This window comes from Sphaerodactylus townsendi, linkage group LG05 (assembly GCF_021028975.2).
Source record: "Sphaerodactylus townsendi isolate TG3544 linkage group LG05, MPM_Stown_v2.3, whole genome shotgun sequence".
Taxonomy (NCBI): Eukaryota; Metazoa; Chordata; class Lepidosauria; order Squamata; family Sphaerodactylidae; genus Sphaerodactylus; species Sphaerodactylus townsendi.
This window is the reverse complement of record NC_059429.1, coordinates 47,695,475-47,716,933: the sequence shown is the minus strand read 5'-3', so window position 1 is coordinate 47,716,933 and position 21,459 is coordinate 47,695,475. Positions and strand designations below refer to the sequence as shown.

General features: G+C 41.5%; 1 protein-coding gene across 1 annotated transcript; it reads right to left on the bottom strand.

Annotated features, from left to right (window-relative positions):
• Positions 1-3,395: 3,395 nt before the first annotated feature.
• MCOLN3 (mucolipin TRP cation channel 3) lies at positions 3,396-20,633 on the bottom strand. Its single transcript, XM_048498367.1, has 13 exons — positions 20,588-20,633; positions 19,574-19,741; positions 16,682-16,835; positions 15,047-15,131; positions 14,872-14,968; positions 12,685-12,784; positions 10,275-10,387; positions 10,036-10,185; positions 9,324-9,425; positions 9,088-9,210; positions 7,208-7,414; positions 5,871-6,001; positions 3,396-4,373 (listed from the first exon to the last, which is right to left on the bottom strand). Exons 1-13 carry the CDS (start codon positions 20,600-20,602, stop codon positions 4,367-4,369), a joined length of 1,452 nt encoding a protein of 483 aa, XP_048354324.1. The 5' UTR covers positions 20,603-20,633; the 3' UTR covers positions 3,396-4,366.
• Positions 20,634-21,459: the final 826 nt, after the last annotated feature.

Below are 21,459 nucleotides of genomic sequence, written 5' to 3'. Positions count from 1 at the left end.
ACCTTATACACATGTCATGAAGACAGTGGTACTACTACACATTAGAATGTAACAGAAAGTGAGCCAAATGGATACAGAAGATGTTACAGTATAATTCAATGTATCTGTGTTTACTTGGGCCGATTCCTAAATACCCAAATCCCATCTTAAAAGGTAAAACAAGCACTGGGTCATTACTGGCCCATGGGTGATGTCACATCATTATGTTTACTAGGCAGACTATGTTTATGGGGTGTTTTGCTATTGGCTTCCCCAGTCATCTACACTTTATCCCCAGCAAGCTGAGTACCTTTTTTGCTGACCTCAAAAGGATGGAAGGCTGAGTCAACCTTGAGCAGCTACCTGAAACCAATTTCCATTGGAATCAAACTCAGGTTTTGAGCAGAACTTTGACTGCAGTACTGCACCTTAACACTCTGTGCCTCAGGATTCATTTTCTGCAAAAAGAGATCTACAAAATGTCCATCATTGCATTTAAAATCAAAATTAAATATATTTAAAAAACAAAGCCAAGCAGATGTGGAAGAACCAAAGGCAGAAAGAGAAAAATGTACCAAACTGCCCTCAAAATGACAATGAAAGGGGGGCCATTTACATTAACCAGGGACTCAAAAGGATGGAAGGCTGAGTAACCTTGAGTCAGCTACCTAAAACTCAGTTCTTTTGGGATCAAACTCAGACTGTGAACAGTGTTTCAGCTGCAGTACTGTAGCTTACCACTTCACACCGTGGGGAGTCCTTAAATCCCATTTTAGAATCTTGCAGTCTTACCTAATGTTCACATTTAACTTTAGATTGCTTCTCTCACATTTAATTCCCAACTAAAACACTTTAGCATTACAACTAAAACACTTTAGCATTACTATGTGGTGGCCCATAGTATCGGTTTAATATCTGCCATTTTAAGTGGCCCAGGGATATTGAGGTATAATCTTGCTAGATTTAAATCTTGTTAGATTTAACAAGATTACAGAGAAGTTAAATCTGGAATAGGTTGCTCTTTCTCTTCTTCTTTGCCGATGCCTTGTTAACTACTGCCTAGGTGTGACTGGGGATATCCCAATACTCAGTTGGCTTAAAAGACAGCAGATGCAACTATTTTAGATGCTTTAAAATCACCTGAAAAAGGTCTTTCAGAATGTGTAAATTTGGAGGTTTACATTCCAAGCCTAGGTGGGAAGAAAGGCATTTGCCAAAGTAGTTCTCCAATTTTAATATTTTTATGGTTCTATGTTCACATTCTTTCTAACTACAACAGAAAGGGGGCCCCTGCTTCCTCTTCAAGTGCCCAGCTTTCCCCCATCTGCCTTATCACCTATTTTCTCTCCCACCCCTAGCTTGCCCAATCAGCAGTCCACTGCCCCAGCAGCTCCGTTTCCTTTTTTGTGCTTTTTTAATGCAAGGTTTATTAACTGTGCTGGAATCACAGGAGGAGGATTTTAACTTTCATTTGGTAAATTATATATATATTTGCAAACATAAGGTTCATACAAATTTTAAGAAACATAATCCTTAGTGTTTTAAATATTTTTTTATCTACATGGGGGAGTTAATTATATTTTACAGAATGAACCACTTTGATTGTTTGACTATGTGGTCTCCTGAGCATGCCTATGTTAACCCAAACAATTTTGAAATTGTTGCTGGTCTCCTCCTACACATCACAGAGTCTAACCCTACCAGTACCAGGCTTAGAATAAGTCATTGCTCTTCCCTATTAAATAGGTCTTTTAATATAATAAACATCCAAGCCTATCCTATTCTAACAACTGATAGTTTATGTAAAGAGGAAAAGACAGAGGAATTACATTTATGTCTCACTAACAGTGAAGCCCATTTCAGGGGAGATGCAATGGGCCCTAGAAAAGGGAAATGATGAAGCATCTCCCTGGCAATGGATTTTACTGGAGCTGTAGCAGGCACCATCCTCTGCTCCCAGTACCATGCTTGCCACTTACCTGGTTCTCAGTCTTGGTGGTGGGAGAGGTTGTAGAGGTGTGGCTTGGGGTAGGTGGGAAGGCAAGGATAGGGGGAGGGTGGAAAGAAGTGGCTTGGGGTGAGGGGAGTGTGGCAAGGTGAGGCTTGGGGTTGCTGGAGGGTGGAGAGGTGAGACCTGGGGTAGGAGTAGGGTTGGAAGGTGTGGCTAGAAGTGGGGGGAGGGTGGAAATATGAGGGGTGGAGTGGGGTGGGAATGGGTGGAAAGGTAAGGCTTGGGTGGGGGATTATTGGAAGGTATGGCTAGGGGTGGGGGGAGGGCTGGAAGGAGAGTATTAGTGTGGGGGAGGTTGAAAGGTTAGTATTGGGCTGGGGGAAGGGTAGCAAGGTGAGGCTAGAGTAGGGGAGGGTAGAAAGGTGAAGATTGGGCTGGGAAGGTGTAGTTTAGGGTGGGGTGAGAATGGAATTGGAATGGTTGGGGTTGAGGGGAAGGCAGGAGGGCTTTGCTGGGCCTGCAAAGCAGCTGATCTGTGGGTCGGAGTGGTGCTAGGTGTGGAAGACAGGCGGACGGGCTTTGCTGGGCTGTAAAGCAGCTGTTCCGCAGCCTGGGCTAGCTGTTGAGGGAGGCGGGAGGGCTTCTGGGGGCCTGCAGAATGTGTCACTGCTCTGCAGCCAGGGAGAATTTAATGTTGCCCACCAATTAGGGAGCAGTTGAGGGTTTGTTGTTGCAACATTCAATTCCTTACTGTTTAATTGTTTAGAATTTCTTTTGAACCCTTTGCTTGATCTGGAGCTGTGCTAAACATATACTTGTTAACCATTTCTTTTTAATAAGTACTTTTTAATGTTGGATGCTAGAAGCAGTTCTCTGTACGATCTAGATCTCCACTGTCTTGGACATGTCGTTTTACAAAGGCAGTGTCAGGATGGGGGAAGGCTAACAGTTGGCAAGCAGTTATTCCTCCAGAGGCACCAGGCTGTAAACCATTTCTGTGGTACCCCAGGAGTGGGGAAGCAGGAGGCACAGAGGCAAGCCTTGGTGTTGGAAAGGAAGCTTGGGGGGGGGGGGCTGACCTTCCCCATTAGGAAATTCCTATGAAGGTCAGGTGGTGGCAACAGTTACCTGAGAGAGAGAAGCCCCTCCAGGAGGAGCTGGAAACCCCAGGGAGAGGACTGGGTCGAATAGAGCCTGTATGTCAAAGCAGGCCTGTTCTACCACAATTCTCAACACTTGAAGTATAATGAGGGGCCCAAATCTTAAGCTGAAACTAGATATCTTTTTGTTATCTTACTAATCTACAGCTTTTGGAATTACGCTTTCATTCATATTGAAGATTTCTATGGCTCCAAACAAATCCAAGCATACACATTTCAGCCACACATCAATATTAAATCCTTTCCAGATATCCGAGAAGCTAAAACAAGGAAGTACTGATTGAATTTTACTCTTCACGTCAGTGTTAATTAACTTCAAAGTTTAATACAATATCCACTACAGCATCTTCCTACAAAAAGTGAACAGTACATAGTGTTTTCAAAGCTTGTACACAGTACATAAAAATACCTTGCTGTTCATTCAGTACCCTGCCATGATTACAGCTTTTACATTTGAAGTTTTAAAAAAATCTAAAAACAGATTTCCTTTTTTCACATCTGCTTTCCAAGTAGATAAGAGGATAGCAAATAAGGCATCCATAAAAATCTGCTCTGACATCAAGGTTTTGGGCCACTATTCAGCAGCTTTAAAACACAAATTGCACAAAAATGTTAGGAATGTGTTTGATTAGTTCTATGTGCTGTTCCTTCCTCTAATTATTGCGAACAGTCTGAACCTGTCTAATATGGACAGAAATACAAATAGCTGTGTCTTATACTGTATTTGAAAGAAAAAAGAGACATTCTATTTACTGTGAATCTCTCTCACTCCATTTTCTTCTTGTTGACTGGACTGCAATGGTGGATGTTAAAAACAGAATACCTGATCCAATGTGTGTTGATTCTGGTCAAAGCACTATTCAGCATCACCAGCTTTGTTAGCTGAATGATAGTGGGATAATTTGAACATCCAGCTATACTAGCCTTTACAGCTGGTATAGATATATGCACAGAGAACTGAAAGGAAGAAAGCATCTCTGGAAAAGCAATGTATGTAAAACATTTAGTGCACAGTCATCCAAACATTATGCCTGTTACGCTAAGATCATAAGACTAGCATGCAATAACACAGGCAGTTTTCCATTGTATTCCTCTTTAATTCTAGCAAATGTAATAAGGAAACTGGAACTCAGAGTTATCAACAAGGGTTATACACAGAGACTAAAAGTTTACTATTTAAATGTTACAAGAACATTAAATAGTGGAGTTTTGTGCCTTATGTACAGAAATTTGCGATGAATAATCCAGGAGCTCCCAAATATTCTTGTCAATATCTTTAAGACCTGAAAAATGAAAAAAGTATGCTATATCAAAGAAGACCGAATTTTTTTTCGAACACACAGGTTATGGGTTTAAGAAATTATTGGCTTCGATACAACCAAAACAAATCATTTTGATGAAGGGCTAAATAAATTCTATATACAGGATTCTGAGGAATAAGAGTCACATTTAGAGTTCTACCAACATGTTGCTATCTGCATAAAAGACACCTTATGAGGTTATAGTGTGAACCCATACCTGTTGCAATGAGTAATGTTCTGTTGTTGTTTTTGCATCCCATACCACATGCCTAATGAGTCTTTGTGTATTACATTCTGTTTATGAAGAATGAAGGAGTCTCCTTTTTGTAATGTTCTTTTTATCCTCTTTGGAATATAAGAGTGATTTTAATCTCACCAAACGAGGTGAATTTCTCCATTTCCTTTAAATTTCTGCTTAGTGTAACATCAAAAAACAGGAACCAACTAGTTTGATATGTTTTTGACATGTTTTACATTAATATTGTGTTCATACAACCCAAAATTATGAGTAAAATTATGAATTATTGCTTAACCAGAACTGTTTTTCTTTTGTAGACCACACATTTCAACTAAGTGGTTCTTCCTCATGTCTTTTACAGAGGACAATTCAGAAGACCTAATACACTACATAGGCCCTTTACACACGGGTCATGCGAGCAGGGGTGCTATGCCGATGCACCGGTCCTGCTGGCCCAGCAGTCGGCGGTGCACCCTTGCATGGGCCGCGCCATTCCTGGTGCCTTTTTACCTCCTTCTGGCTTCCGTCACTGGAGGCCAGGGGATATGCCCCTGTGGCCATAGTGACACCTCTGGGGTCGGAGGCCAGGAGGCATGTCTCCTGGCCTCCACAGAGCGACTGGAGCCAGCAGGAGGTAGAAAGGCACTGGGAGCGGCACAGGGAAAATGCTGGCTTCCACACAATGCCATTCACTCAACACCGGATGGAAGCCAGCGTTTTCAAAAAGACTTGCTCAATGAGAGAGTCGAGAAAACGCCATTGTGGAGAGAAAATGCTGCAGTAGCGGCAGCTGTGCAATCTTTTCCCCCACAATGTGTTTTTACTGGCCCCACACCAGTCAAAATGGTCCGTGCAGAACGGACCATAGTATTTCACCTCTGTCTCTGTTAACACCACTGGAATGAACGAGAGTTGCAAAGTGAGAAAGGGAAAACTCTGAAACCTTATAAAGACTGGGAAAATAGTTGTATTCAGAGGGAGAGTACAGCTGCAGATGGGTCTTTTTGGGGAACATAGGCAGGCACAAAAGGATGTTAACAAAAATTTAAAGCCCCATAAAAGCACAAGAGGAAAAGACAGGAAAATAAGGTGTTGCCTGTGTACTAAATATACTATTCAGAACTGGAAGATGGAGTGAAAAATCAAGATGGGATACTGTTTACATCAAATTACACAGGAAATATTTCCCGAAATAGATCAAACATTCAGAAGCTGGTTTAGGCACTCCCTTAGTCACTAACCTTTTACAACAACAGAAAATTGTTACAGGACTCTCTTCTTCTAATCGGTACCTTCCAGAGTTTGGTAGATCTTTGCACTGTGCTATAAATGCATGGAGTTCTGTTTCTGGAAAGCCTTCTTGCTGGTAATGCTGAAAAATGGCACTGTTATTAGAGTCAATGCATTTAGACGGAACACTACTGCAACAGATAAAATAAATTTCAGTTCCAACAGCTGCTGATCAGCATCACTCCCCAAAGGGAGAATTACTGCAAGCAAACATACTAGATAAAGCAGGTAAAGAAGAGGGAGTGGATTCCTGCATAGTGGAAGGGTTATGTGTCCAAAAGACATACAGATAAATAGTAAGTGTTTTTAAAATGACCCCTGCTTCTCACCAAAATTATCTTTTTAGATTAGATTAGAGACTGTCTATGCATGAACACCCTCAGGCTACTGTAGAAAGCAAAGTCAAGCCCACAGTTACCACAATCAGACTGAAAGGAAGAAAGGAGTTTTCTATTTGATTCTACTTCCCTGCTTTGATGTGAGAAGCAACGGGGGTTCCAGTATGTTGTCAGATATGCATTTTGTCAGCCAAATTTCCTAACAAATTACTTTAAATACCATACTTTTCAGAGTCACTGGCACTGAAGAACATGCACCCTGTCTTTTCCTGACCCCTCACTCTCAATTGAGAGACTCTCTAAACAAGCAAGGTCTTCCAGTTCAAACAGCAGGACTGCTGCTGCCATCTGCAGTACTAGCTTCACGGGAAGTCAAGCACTCCATTCCAATGAAGGATCCACTTATGGAATCAGGCTTCCATGCACATATCATTAACCAGGTCTAGGAACCACATGAATAAATCAGGTTTTGCATTCCACTGCAAGCAACACAGTAGATATCTGTTGTCAGATGATTGTCTGGATATACATGTTTTATATATGTTCATTAACTCAGCCTTGCCCAAGTCATGCAGCTGCTGCTCCTGCATGTGAGGTCTGTTGATAAGCAAAAAAACCCATATAGTGAGAGGGAGCTGCAGGAATTACCCATATCTGATAGTTTTTTTTTGAATGAGAACATTATTTCTTTAAAATCACTTCCTGATTACAGTAGAACTTATTTAATACTTGGAAATAAGAATACAAGTCATGGCATATCAAATTCAAGAAATGAGAACTCCAAAGAAAGATTTTTAGATTCTATTTGCACTTATTAACATTGTACACAGGTGACCAGAACTATCTGGAGGGAAAAAAATACAGGATTCTTGTATCAGAGAATCCGACACAAAGTTATTTTAAAAAGCACTAGTTCCATATCCCTCTCTGAAAAAAACCCTTAAGCATACCTTAACGGTTTCATATGTATCAGTAATAAGAGCAATGAAAAGACTCAGCACCATGTAGATAAATAAACTGATGAAAGAGTAGAGGTAGATCCGGCTGAATAACCAAACCAAATAGCTTTTCTGTTGCATTTTTTCAAATGTAGCAAACATGTCGTCTCCATTTATTAAAGAGAAGAGACATTCAGAAACCATGTTCAAGGAACGGAACTAGAAAAAGAGAGCCAAACACAAAAAAATCACAACTTTGTAATACAAACACAATGTCAGTGACTAATACAAGCTGATTTTTTTCCCAGGGTGTGGGCACTGACTCTTTGGTACTAGGATATTTGGACAAAAACAATTAAGGTCAGAATTGTGAGAATTCTGGACTTTAAAATTTTATGTTTCAAATATTATTTCAATTTCATCTTTCCCCTTCGGAATTCAAGACCACATGTATGGATTAATGGCTAGGTCTCCTTTATCCTTCCAACAGCCCTTTGGGATTGGTTAGGCTGAGACATGGTTTAACCTGCAGCCAGTCACAGTGATTACAACTGAGGAATTTAAATCTAGATTACCCTGGTCTGACCATTTATTTACTACGCCAGCTCCATAATCTGTATGCACTATGCAATCTAGCAAATATTTATTATGCATAAGTTTTTCTGCTTTTATTTTGAATTATTTATTCTGATTTTGTTAGATGTAATGGGAACTAGTTGGTGTTTCAAGCCATCAACAGAACTCTGAAATTAACTACACACAAGGTGACCCCAACTCCAGCATAGAGCTTCTGAATTGTCAACAGTCGTTATCCAGTCATTTTCAAACCACTGTTTGCATACAGTGGAAACTTGTTTTTTCCACCTGTAAATGAACAGTTTAACAGACTTTGACATCTGTACACAATAAGATATTTTGCACCTTTTCTGCAGGCCTAAGAAGTAACAGAAGTACAGTTAATATCAGTGGGAATGTTTTTAGGACTAGATGTTTAGTGGTAATTATTTCCACACAATTGTTCAGAAGTATTTCTCTCTGATGCTGTCCACATGACTGGACAAGTATTATCAGCCCCAATAGATATTATGGTAGAATGCTTATTTCTATATATCTCACCACCTTAGGTATTTTAATAGAACAAAATTGCAGCAACAGACTTATCTGTGGCTGCTTTTGCAGCTGCAGGGTGCAGCGAGCATCCTCACCTGACTGCATGCTGGCCAGGGCCAGGCCAGCTCTCCCCCTGTGGCAGGCTATCATGGCTCTGCATGGGTGGAGCAGTCTTCTGAGGTGGGGCTGGGGGCTGGGCCATGATATAAATGCACTTGTGTTCTGCCCACCCCTCCTGTTTTTAAGGCTTCCTCTGCCTGGCATTTGGCTTTGTTGACAGTGCAAAGGACCTGTGTCCATAGCTTTACATTATGTTTTATCTGTCCCAGATATAGGCCGTTTTGGCATTGGGCCAGATCCCATTTTGGGAACCTCTATATTAGGTCATGGATGCCAAGTCCTACTGCAGATCCCAGCTTAGGGTCTGTTGCATGGCTCCTCACCCAGGTAATGAGAGTAATACTTATAGGCCTGTGTCCATGTGGAACCACTGGCTTACCACTCTGGATTTTCCCCGCACACTCAGATTGGGAGTGCATTTCACTGGCTAACAGGGTAGCCCCCCAATGCATGGATCCGTGCCCTAAGCCTCACTTATGTGGCATCTGCTATGATCAATAAAAGCTGTGACTTTTTCAATCCATTCCTTATATTGTTGCATCCATCTTCTCACCCTTATTTCCACTATGGCATTACACTTGCTCTTGGGACCACAATTGTTATACTTCCAAAACGAGTTCAGATAATTTCTATGCAAGGTTATAGAAATTAGAATATGGTACCTTAACATGATATGGACCAAGCACAATCCAGCCACAAAAACAGTAGCCCAGATAAATCATAGCAGCACAACAGCAGAATCGAATGACATTGGGTAATGCTGCACGTAGGGTCAAAATAAGCAGCTGTAAAAACAAAGAGAAACCACCCCCAACTCTGTTAGACTTCATCCAGGCATTCAGTACAGATAGGCAGCAAGTTAAATTCTAATGGCATGGGGACCAAAAAAGATCCTTACATTATACTTCTGAAAGAAACCTAGGTAGCGAATCACTCCAAGCCACACAAGCATGGTAGAGGTGCCCAATAGGATACTGCAGACATCATAGCTTGTTAGACTCTATTTCATAGAAAGAAAAAAAAGAAAAAAAGTGAAATGTAAAGTCTATTGGCCTTCTCTAGATCCTTTTCTGGTCACAGACCCAACTGTATAGCAAAACTCGGCGAGGTTTCAGTAGTCATCTGTGCAGATATCAGCTATACTAAGGTGAGGAAGGTGTTCCAGAACGAAAGAACTAAAGCAGGGTCTGTCGCAATGACATTTTAGACTAGTCACAATCAGGGCATTTGATCAACATATAGAATGCTTTAAAAGCAAACTAATCAAGAAATTCCATCCTTTAACTTTTAAAACTGACAAGTGTAGCACCTTTATCAGGCAATGGCTGACGCTTTTGCTGGGTAAGCATCTCCATTTAATAAGGGTCTCCACACGATAAGTGGTAATTGGAAATGGAGAATCTATAAATTCTGAAGCTACATATGAGGCTCTGATTGGGATTAGTACCTGATGGATTTTAGCCAAACATTTATAGTAGACACTACCTCAGTACTAGCGGATTCAGGGTCCTGTATACATATGTATACTATTTTATATATGTAAAAGAGAACTCTATGAGGAGTTTAAGTAAGAAGGGTTCAAAAAACTATTGTCTATGTAAGCATCTTACTTTTGCCTGTATTTCCATCTTCAGCGTAGAACCAATTATAGTTAGGACATCACTAACAATGATCATGATATACCATCCATTGACAAATTCCATCTGATCACTGAAAGATACTTCTTTCTTATAATGATTCAAGGAAAAAGATACGAATTCCTAAAGAATTAGGGTGAGAGAATGAAGAGAAATTGTGACTGAGAGCTGGTGAAAGACTGTATTAGGAAAATGTGTCAAGCTTAACTTACCCTCTGCAGATGAATTCCTTTAATCACAGACCGTGTACAAAGAATCAGTGATGCTGAACATGTTAATATGACAAAAGCATCAAAGATCATCATGTAGTGAGTATTCTTCTGTACTAAGAAAGAAAAACATACATATCATGATTAATGTGTTTTTAAAATAAATCTTGCTTCCTTACTCCCACATGCACTCATTTATTACATTTACATTCTGCCTTTGTTTTCTCTTGGACCTCAAGGTAGTGTACAAAAGCAGCATACTATACCTACTTAGCAAAAGCAAGATTACTGAAATCAACTGGCCCATGGGACCAAAGTGCGTACTTCCATTTGTGTAGGCAAAATGCTGTTTATGAAGTAGCCCTGAAAAATGGAGCTAACAAGGAAGAAGTCTTCTTCCTTTACAGGAGAGTAGACCACAACGGTAGGGAGATTGCAGTGCTCAGTGATACTAGAGATTACACCACAGATTGGTATGGCCAAGCAAAGCTAACCTACTGATCTAACAGTCAGCATTCTTCAGCAAAAACAACTTCAAAAGGAGACTCCCATACGAAATGAGGAACTAAAACTGATCAAGAGATTTGGTCACTCTCCTCCTGAGGGGCTGAACAAGAACAGAACGTTTCTTAGTCATTACAGCTGTTAACTATCTTGGTATCAGACTCTCTTTTTTTTCAGAGACCTTTATTAGGCATATACAATACAGGGAGAGTAAGGAGTAAATCCAATAGGGAACAGTAAAAGTAATATGGTCAGCAGCCAAGGGAACCTAGTTTAAAACACGCAGCAAAAATTTGGCTATGATTTCCGCTATTTCAGCCTTGAGATTGTTGAGCAGGAAAATTATCTTTGCATTGATAGGAAGATCTGAGAATCCAATTAAGAATCCCACCAAGGTTAAGGCAGAGAAGTCCGGACTACAACTGTTATACTTGAGGCAGGCGAGCAAGATATGTTCAAGGGAGTCAGTGTAAGTGGGACAGAAAGAACAGTGTCGATCATGCCAAGGGATATTTAAGAACCGGCCTTGAAGTAAAGACGATGGAAAGGAATTGTATCTTGCTCTTGAGAATGACCATCTGAGTTTATGGTTAGGAAGTTGATTCAGATAATGGGCAACACAGATGGTATCAGACTCTATAGCCTCTGCCAGTGTTGAATATCTAACCAAAACTATAGAAATGACCTGTTGCTATTGCTGCACTTTTCCAATTACATCTGACTTTTTAATTATTTCATTTCACCCTATACTTCTCATGACCCTGGCTGTTTATTTTTCCACCCATAGTATCATTTATTTTATTTATTTTTATTCTACTTTTATACCACCCTCCCCCGAAGGGCTCAGGGCGGTCTACAACAGTGATAAAACAATAAATATTAAAACAATTTAAAAGCAGCATCCAATTTCTGTATCAATTAAAATAAAGATGGCGTCCCGCTATTAAAACTCCTACAAAGGGAACAGCGGGTTGTAGCTGTTTCATATAAATATATATATGGGGGACGTAGGGGTCATTCTTGTATCTTTCACAGTCTCTCTGCGTATATAAAAACATCAGCATTTACAAAGATCAGTAAAACTATCTAGTGTAAAAATTAAGTAGTTTTGCTATATCATTTCATTTCCATTATAACATTTAACTATTTCACACTACTCTCACTCATAGCCTTTGCCAGATTTCTGTTCCCAGAACAAGGCTATTTCTAGCATCCCTTTTCTAAAGTCACAAATATCAAGTGCCAATAGGCTACGTAGCATTTTCACTATAACAGCAGTTTCACTATAACAGCAGTTTCATATATTACTAACAGCCCAATCTGGCAGTGCAGGGCTGAATCGGCTTCTGGGACCGGCAGAGGAAGAGCAAAGCTGCTAGCATGTGGGCACTGTACAGCTCCACAGCGGCTAAACCTGGAAGTGGACCACTCCAGGGAGCTGCGTCAGTGTCTGAGTGGATGCTGGCGGGGGCGGGCAGTGTTCCTGAGGGAAGAATTGATTTAGTTTCCACTGTCCTTCCAGTCTGGAAACACCGCCACAGAATAATGCCACAAAAAGTGTGGAATAAGCCCGTTTAGGTTATGGGGTTATTTAGACAGTGGGCAGGTTTTTAAATTTCCCTCCTTTCTGTTCCACCCAAAGCCCCTTGGGAGGTAGTGTAGCACTGCACTTTACTGCACTGTCCTTGGCTGCTGTGGCATTTCCCTCCATCTGGATTGAGCTGTAGGAGATAGACTGCATTTGCCAACAAGTGGAAAGTAGTAGCTAATTCCTAGTGCCCTGTATAATATACACATATTATTCAAGCAGTTTGTGTAAAGAGTGGACAAATTTCTCTAGCTTGCTTTCTAGCTAAGAAGATAGGTACGGAGCAACAATAAATATATGTGAAGTCAAATTGGTACTTACTTGATCCAGAAACATGCCATTCTTTACATTCCTTGATTGCAATATCATTGTCCAGGCTTATTTTAATTCCTCCACTATGTGCTTTGTTATCAAACACTATCTACCGGGGGGGGGGGGGGGGGGGGGGACAGAACAGACAGAAAAGTTATCTTTGTTCAGAAACATGTTAGTGCATTCAATACTGACATATAACTAAAACTGGATTATTAAAAGTCTTCATTCCCCCTTACCCCCTTGCTAAAGACTTACATTTTCAAAGTTTTGTTCAAAATGTGCAGCTCACAGTTCCTACATGGAAGAGTTTTCCATGTAAGCAACTCCTTAACAATCAGGGTTTGTTGGTTTTAAAAACAAGTCTATAGCCTTCCTAGGTCATTCTTGAAAATAATGGGTACAATGCTTCCAAGTCTCAAAAGCCAGATGTCCCCAAGGGAATTGGGGTTCAGTATTCTACACAATGCTTTGACTTGTCTCCCTGCACATGGCCACTGTTACTGTGCTTGTACCTCTATTTACTAACCTTACCCCTTACCCAACCTCATTTATTAAAGGAATGTCAGGAAAACAGTCAACAAAAAAAGTGGATTTGGACTACAGAAGTTGGGTAGTCTTAGGAAAGAACATGAAGCTGAGGGGAGTTGAGGACAGAACACAGGTCTTGCCTACTGTTGTCTATCATATTACATACATACTAACATAAGCTCATTTTTTTATTTTTGTAATAAACGTTTACAAATGGTGAACTGAACTTTCAATGTGTATTGTGTATTTTACTTAATCCATGCTTGTAGCCCTGTGGCTCTTAATGTGGTTTGAAAAAAAAACAATTAGACCATTTAAAATTAGCAGCCTTAGTAGTCATTTTATAACAGAACAGCAGCAGTAAAGCCAAGAACAAACCTAAGAACACCAGCAAACATGATTCAAGACAGCACTAAAACAGACCAAAGAAGAAACAGGCAATACCCAATAAATAAAATCCAGGACACTAAAAGAGGATGTTAAACACTGCCCCCCCTCCACCCCCCAAAAAAGACTCAACTGAATTAATAAAGCCTTAAGCTGGTGCTGAAAACTCAGCAGGTTTGGCTCCAGCTGAATAATGGTGGAGACAGAACCTGTGTGTGTGTGTTCATAACTGAAGTGCCACAAAAGGCCTGTGAGATGGAGCATCCCACCAGGTATATGGTTGAGGCAGCAACATTTTTACCATCTACTGGCCTCCCTCTTTCTCCATCTTCCCTGCCTTTCTGTTTGGGTTGTTGGGATTTTAATATCTTAAATTCTGAATATCTCCGCCATCGGGATTATATTTTTTTAAACAGAGATTATTAGTTGGATTGTTACATGCTATCTTAATTTTATTGTACTACTTTATGATGGAAGCTGCCCTGAGCTCACAAGGGGAAGGGTGGCCTACAAATTAAATAAATGATAACAACAACAGAAAAGGTTCTGTCCAATTTGGACAACATACAGATCTGAGCCTCCAAAGATGATAGACAGATATGCTTGAGATAATAATGATAAAAGTTAGAAGATACCCATAGGTGGGATCCAGCAGGTTCTCACAGGTTCCCAAGAGTAGGTTACTAATTATTTGTGTGTGCCAAGAGGGGGTTACTAATTGGTGATTTTGCCACGTGATTTTTGCCATAGTTACGCCCCTCCTCTCAGCAGTAGCGCACAGAACTTGAAGCAGCCTAGCAGGAGGTGAACCAGAATGCGTGGCAGCCTGCGCCTGCGTACATTCGTTTCCCGCCCAAGGACCGGCGCAGCGGCTGCGTCCTTGCCACAGCCCCGCCCAGGAATGCCCCGCCCCCGGAATGCCCAGCCACGCCCCCGTCATGCCCCACCCAGTCCCATTGGCGCTACGCCACAGTTTGAATCCCACCACCATGGGAACCTGTTACTAAAATTTTTGGATCCCACCACTGCAGATACCCCTAAGCTAAGTGTAACCAACAGTTAACTCCTGAGCCCAGTGTAGACACACAAAGGTACTGCTCACCACAGGTGCAAGGAAGTTGTGTGTGGAAAGGAGCAGCAACCATAGGACTGCCAGAAGTTCTATTGGAAGGTGTGGTATTGTTATTCTGGTTGATGATTCCAATCCCATTCAGAGTGGCCCTCCAGAACAATTGGAACTCTATAGTATGGGAACTGTTCATCCAAGCTTCTACTTACTGTCAGGGTAAAATCATAGCAATCTGGAAGTTCGTGGTGACGAACCGTCTGAAGATTGATGGCCTTCAATTTGAACGTGAGCTGCACAGTCACAAGTCTAGAAGACAGTTTGGCATTTTATTTCTACCATTACCAACCAGGTGCATGAACATAAGCAGCTGTTACTGAATCTCACCTATGGAAGTCAAGAGTAAAGTTGAAAGCATTCCTCCTCACTGTCCCATTTTCCAGTAGCTGCATTGGCTCCACATAAAAACATTCTGCAAGAAGAACACAGACAACAAATTGCATGGGAAACTACCTGATCTCTTGCAAGGTAAAGTTGCCTTTAGATAAAAGAAGAAGAAGAAGAGTTTGGATTTATATCCCTCCTTTCTCTCCTGTAGGAGACTCAAAGGGGCTTACAATCTCCTTGCCCTTCCCCCCTCACAACAAACACCCTGTGAGGTAGGTGGGGCTGAGAGAGCTCTGAGAAGCTGTGACTAGCCCAAGGTCACCCAGCTGGCGAGTTTGGGAGTATACAAGCTAATCTGAATTCCCCAGATCAGCCTCCACAGCTCAGGCGGCAGAGCTGGGAATCAAACCCGGTTCCTCCAGATTAGATACACGAGCTCTTAACCTCCCACGCCACTGCTGCAGGCAACTGGCAGTCCCTCGGGACAGATCTGGCCCTGAAATGTCTTTCTCATGTCCTTAACAATTCTACTGTGCTTGAATCACAATAGGTTCTAAAATGTTTTGCTCATTTCCTTTGAACGGAAAGGTATCCATAATTTTTATATTACACATAATTTTTACTGTACATGCTTTCTGGACAAACATAAACACATTTGTGATGGGATCTTTCAAGTTTCTCAGCTCTCCCAATTGACTGTACAATTGTTACAAGTGACCGAACTTTATAAATAATGTCTAATGCTAGATACAGTTTCTTTGTGTTTTGATCATATTCTTGCTTTGTACATTACAAATGTCTGGTAACATTCTAGAACTTATTTTATATTTTTTATTTTATTTTATTTTATAAAGGTTGTTGCAGTTGACTGTACAATTGAAAAAATGCATTCCACTTCATTTCTGTCAAACACTTCACATATGTTTTCAAGATGGTGGTTACTTACAGAATTAAGGGACTGGATCCAGCACAAGGAGCTTGCTTGTGAGAACCATGAAAGGACTGCTGATCTTCCTAATGTTCCCCTGCCCTCAGCAGCCATCTCAATCCCTATTAAAGTTTATTTCCAGGGTCACAAAACCCAAGCAGACTAATAGTTACATGGGTTGAAACTCTGCAGTGGAGAGGAAGAATCTTGAAGATCTCTTATTGCATTTAACACAAATTTTCTTTCATTAAAATGATTGTGCATGCATAGGACCTGAATATCTCAGGAATCTGCACAGATGCAACTGATCATACCTTGTTCTACAGGAAATTTAGGAGTAGTAGTTTCCTACAGGTAAAGATGGTCCCCTGTGCAAACATCAGGTCATTACTGACCCATGGGGCGATGTAACATCACAGCACTTACAAGGCAGACTATGTTTATGGGGTGGTTTGCTATTGCATTCCCCAGTCATCTGCACTTTACCCCCAACAAGTGGAGTACTCATTTTACCAACCTTGGAAGAATGGAAGGCTGAGGCAACCTTGAGCCAGCTACCTGAAACTAACTTCCATTGGGATCGCATTCAGGTTGTGAGCACAGCTTTGACTGCAGCTTACCACTCTGCATCAGGGGGTTCCTGGGCTTCCATACTCTAGAAAACTTTTACCCTGCTCAACAGTCACATGATAAGTTAGGAACCTCACCAGTTTCTATTTCTGGGTCAATATCAAAAGTATCATTTCCAGGGCAAATGGTGCCTCGTTTGTAGAAGTACTGGCATATTGCCATGGCTGTCTCTTCCCCTCCTTTCTTCTCATATGCATGATTTCCAACAGATATAGTGCGAAGCTGTAAATACTAAGCCAATAGCAACAACTAATTAACACCAACAGAGCATCTAAGAAAATTATTAACATTCAACCAACATTTTCAGACCAAATGTTCAAAACTTCCCTGGATAGATTCAGGCCCTGGTTTCTTTCAACCAAAGATATATGGACAAACTATCCTATGATGTCAGAATATACATATACTTCACTGGATATTCCATTTGCTTTAGTTTTATATTTTCTTCAGATAATAATGGACAATTTTCTCAGTTCTCCCTCATCCACATGAAATGCTGGGGTATTTGAAATGTTGAAATGTGGAGGTATTTGAAGGTGCTGCAGGACGAGGGAGGCAAGAAAAGTGTGTTCAGTGGGTAGAAGCCCTTGTGCCTGCAGAATTGTTAGTCTGGATCAAATCTGATGGTTTGTGAATGGGCCCATGGTCCAGCATTGAACTAATTTATCACAGGCTTTGGCTTCAGTAGTCACCATTTAAGGTCAAAACAGAAAAGATGCTGGGAGATCTGGGACTGGATGTTTCCAGAATCTTTTAAAAGTTTATTACATCTTCACATAGTCCCAATCTACAGCAGGGCAAAGCAGAGAGTGAAGGGGTGGGTTCAGCCTTTCCACCTATGCATGGCTTCCAAAACTGAAACCCATTTCCTCATGTTGTTATAGCATTCTGAAGTTTTTTTAAAATGTCATTATCTCCTTTATTAACAACAGCGACTGATTAAGGGGGCAGAAGCTATATGAGTAATTGTGCTGAGGAAGAAGAGTTTCTTCTCCTCATATGACCTGATGTGAATCATAGCTACGATTTGTCTTCTAAAAGCTATGATCTCCCACACATCTAATTGTAGCCTTAGTGCTGCATACTTACACTCCTTCAATGAATGTCCATTAATTGCATTTTAAAGTAGATGTATAATTAACAGTCCCATCCAAAGGGGGGAGGGGGGATCTGCTAGCAGATGGCTTCTGTTGCCCTCCCTGGTGGTGGAATGTGGTCCTGGAAGCCACACCAAGGTCCCTGTGCCCTCACTGCCAACATTAGGCTCCCTAATGCAGTTGAAAATCCCTCTTGGGAACAGGGTGGGGGGGACAGCAAAGCTGTGGCACAGTGCCATTTGCCATATATACTCGCGTATAAGCCGAGTTTTTCAGCCTTGTTTTAAGGCTGAAAAATGCCGCTTCGGCTTATACACGAGTCACTGCTTGCCAGCCGGCTCTTCAGGCCTCTGCCGAGGCTGGGGGCGTGGCCGGGACGACCTCCTTGCAGCTGCACAAGCCGCTTGTTGCTGCCCTCCTCGGAGGATGAAGGGGAACCCTGGCTGGCTGGGCTTCCTCAAACCCAGGGAGGCAGAGGGAGCTCCTTATTTGGGCAGTGACTCCCCCTGATGTCATTACCCAAATAAGAAGCTCCCTCCACCTCCCTGGGTTTGAGGAAGCCCAGCCTGCCCGGAGGTGGAGGGAGCTCCTTATTTGGGCAATGACATCAGGGGGAGTCACTGCCCAAATAAGGAGCTCCCTCTGCCTCCCGGCTTCCCACCTTCGGCTTATACGTGATTCAATATGTTTTCCCAGGTTTTGGTAGTAAAATTAGGTGCCTCGGCATATACACGAGTTTATACGGTAGATGGGGCACCTTGCCATTTAGATGGGGCTGTCCATGTGCCTGGTTTTGATTTAACAAATAATCTCATCTTAATCCCAACAAAATGAAGGTGCTACTGGTGGAGGGAAGGAATTGGGGTGGTTCCTGTTCTGGATAGGCTGCACTCCCCTAAAGGAGCAGTTTTATAGTTTGGGGGTGCTGCTGGATACAAGCCTCCTGTTGCATAAAAAATGTTGACGTGAAGGTTGGCGACCTTTTATCTGCCTTGGCTGGTGAGTTAGCTGCAGCCCATCTTGGATAACTGCTTTAAATATTTTTTATTCATATACACACATATACTTGTATTTTAAACAGTGTTTTGATATTTACTGCCTTGGGACCCTGAGTTGGGTGGAAACTCAACATACATATTTTAAACTAGCGGGCCCGGACACGCTTCGCTGTGACTTGGGGGGGATCACTTGAAGAAGGCGTACGGGGCTCCCTGGGTGGAGTGGGATCGCTTGGCTTTCGGCCTTGCACGCGGCGACTTGACCGATCGAAAGTGGTTGCTGTGGGAAGCGCCAGGGAGGGTGTGGTCCCAGGGCCGACGCCTATGTGAGTGGCTTATGCTCAGCTGGGTCAGGGAAGTTTCATGCCATTGGCTGGGGGGGGGGGTAGTAGGAAGGGAGAGGCTACTGTGGTGTTTCCACTCGCGGCAGGGAGTTGTCGAGCAGCTCCTCCTGCACTCCCCTTTGCCCCAGGCAGCAGCGAGGCCGGTGTCATGCGAAGGCGATGCACCTGGCGCCATGCGGCTCTCACGAAGACAGGCGAAGGCTGCGATCCACTTCCAACCGACCACGGCGGCGCTTCTGATTGAGTTATGCGTGGGGATTGGGGAAACGTGCCTTTATCGGGCTCGGGGTGTGACCTCGCCGAGCCCGGTGAAGATCCGATTTACCTGCCACGCCAATGGGAGGGGCGTTGAAATGATCAAAGATTTGGAGAACGAAATCAGTCCAGGCGTTTCGGCGTTAGGGCGTGAGTAACAAAGTCACGGTTAGCTTTTTATATATAGAGATAAACATTTTTGTTTCAGACAATTATATATAAACAATATATATATATATAAACAATATATATATAAACAATAATAAACCGGTTACCTGATTTATTGCAAAGAAGATCTGATCATAGACATCCACTTGTGTGTATACTGCATAGGTGTCATCCATTCTGTCCATATAGCCTTTCAGGAAGAGATGTTTAAAAGCCACTGTGTTTTCTTCTTTAAAAGCAACCACCATTTGGTTGCTTAACCCAAAGAACACTAGCTAAAAGGTATATGAAAACCACAAGTATTAATGTCTAGATTCCAAACAAATTTACCTTACATAGCGATCTTAAAGTTGCACCTTCAATCATAAGGAACGTTCCTGAAGACAAAGCATTAGAATGGGATTTGTGTATGATTTGAACCCATCATTAGAAAGCAAGAGGCTCTGTCTTACAAAAAGACAGCTCCAGAAAAACTGAAGCTTTCCTTGGCTCTGTTGTTTAAACTCAGTGTGCTTTTGTTTGTGTTATATACAAAAGTTGCCAGTCCACATTTAAGAGGTTGCATCAATTTCTACCACTTCCCCCTCCCTCTGCAGATATCCACTAGGCTGTTCTGAGGATTTACTCTTTCTTTCTTTGGCTGAGTGGAGAAGGTCAGCGCATGAAGATCAGAATTGGAGAACGCCTATAAAGGGACTGGTACTCATTACAGATGAGTTTTGTCACACACACAAAGCCCTGTTTAAAGCAATAGTGATATTAAGTGAACTACATATTTGTCCAACTCTGCCACTGAGTTTCCACATAGAGCGTGAAAAAAGTTTAGTGTAAAGTTAAAAACAAAAAACCTTGTGTCAGATATGTCTTCTCCTTCCCACCTGATAACTGCACCCGAACAGTCTCCTACTTATCATAGTATTCATATTTGAGTAAATGTAGATTTTTTTCCTACTTCTAAAGTTCAGAACTACTTGGACATGTATACCTTTCAAAAGAGAAAATGCATTACATCAGCAATGTTGAATTCATTTTCTGAATTTCAACAGCTTTGTGGATTCATGTTTCAGAACCGCAACTTACAGAACAGAAGGTAATTTACACTCAAGGTTCCCCAGCCTCACCTGGATGGTAACCATTGCTTGTTACCTTTTCAGAAGCACTGTATTCTGAGAAAACTTTGGACTTTCGGAACCCTCCGAGACTCAGTTGGAAGGTACCTTTTCACATGGGTTCATGAAGAAGAATTTAAGTTTCCTTCTCAGCTGATCTTCCAAAAGCAGTTCCTGACAGATTGAAGGTTGGCCTTTGTAGCTGTAAAGATTTTCATCATCATGTGAACTGCAGCTGCTAACAATCACTTCAGGATTTTCCATTGCTGGAACATATAAGCATGGATTAATCTATGGACACAGTCCTGGAATGACTAACACAACATTATTTACTTGTGACATATCTAGGACATGATTTGGTTCTATAGTCTAATATGGGTAGCAAGTTACAGCTAGATAATCCATGTGTACATATTACAGTTCCCAGCCAATTTAGATGATCATGCTTTTAACCATCAAAAAAGCACAGAAGAAAGAAACAGATGCATTAAACAAAGAAAACTTAGTTCACCCAGAGTTCCCACACTTCATTCTATTTTTAGAGCAATTAAAGGAAAACATTTTGCATAAACACAACATTTTGTACACTGTACAACATTTTCCCAGATTTTTTATTTGACCTTTGGATATAGTTACATTTTTTCAATTTAGTCCAGAAACCTTCATTCATTACACCCCAGTCTGAAGCTTCTTATATCAGAAATGTGGTTCTTAAATTCTTATTCTAAGAGGTATTTCATCACACAGGTAAGTTATGAAATTTAATGACTGTCATATTTGATTGCAGATGCTTATTTGACTCCTGCCTGTGTTTGCTGTAACAGTTACATTTTTGAACAGACACAAGAACATGCCAACCCTCAAAGCACACTTTTAGAAAAATA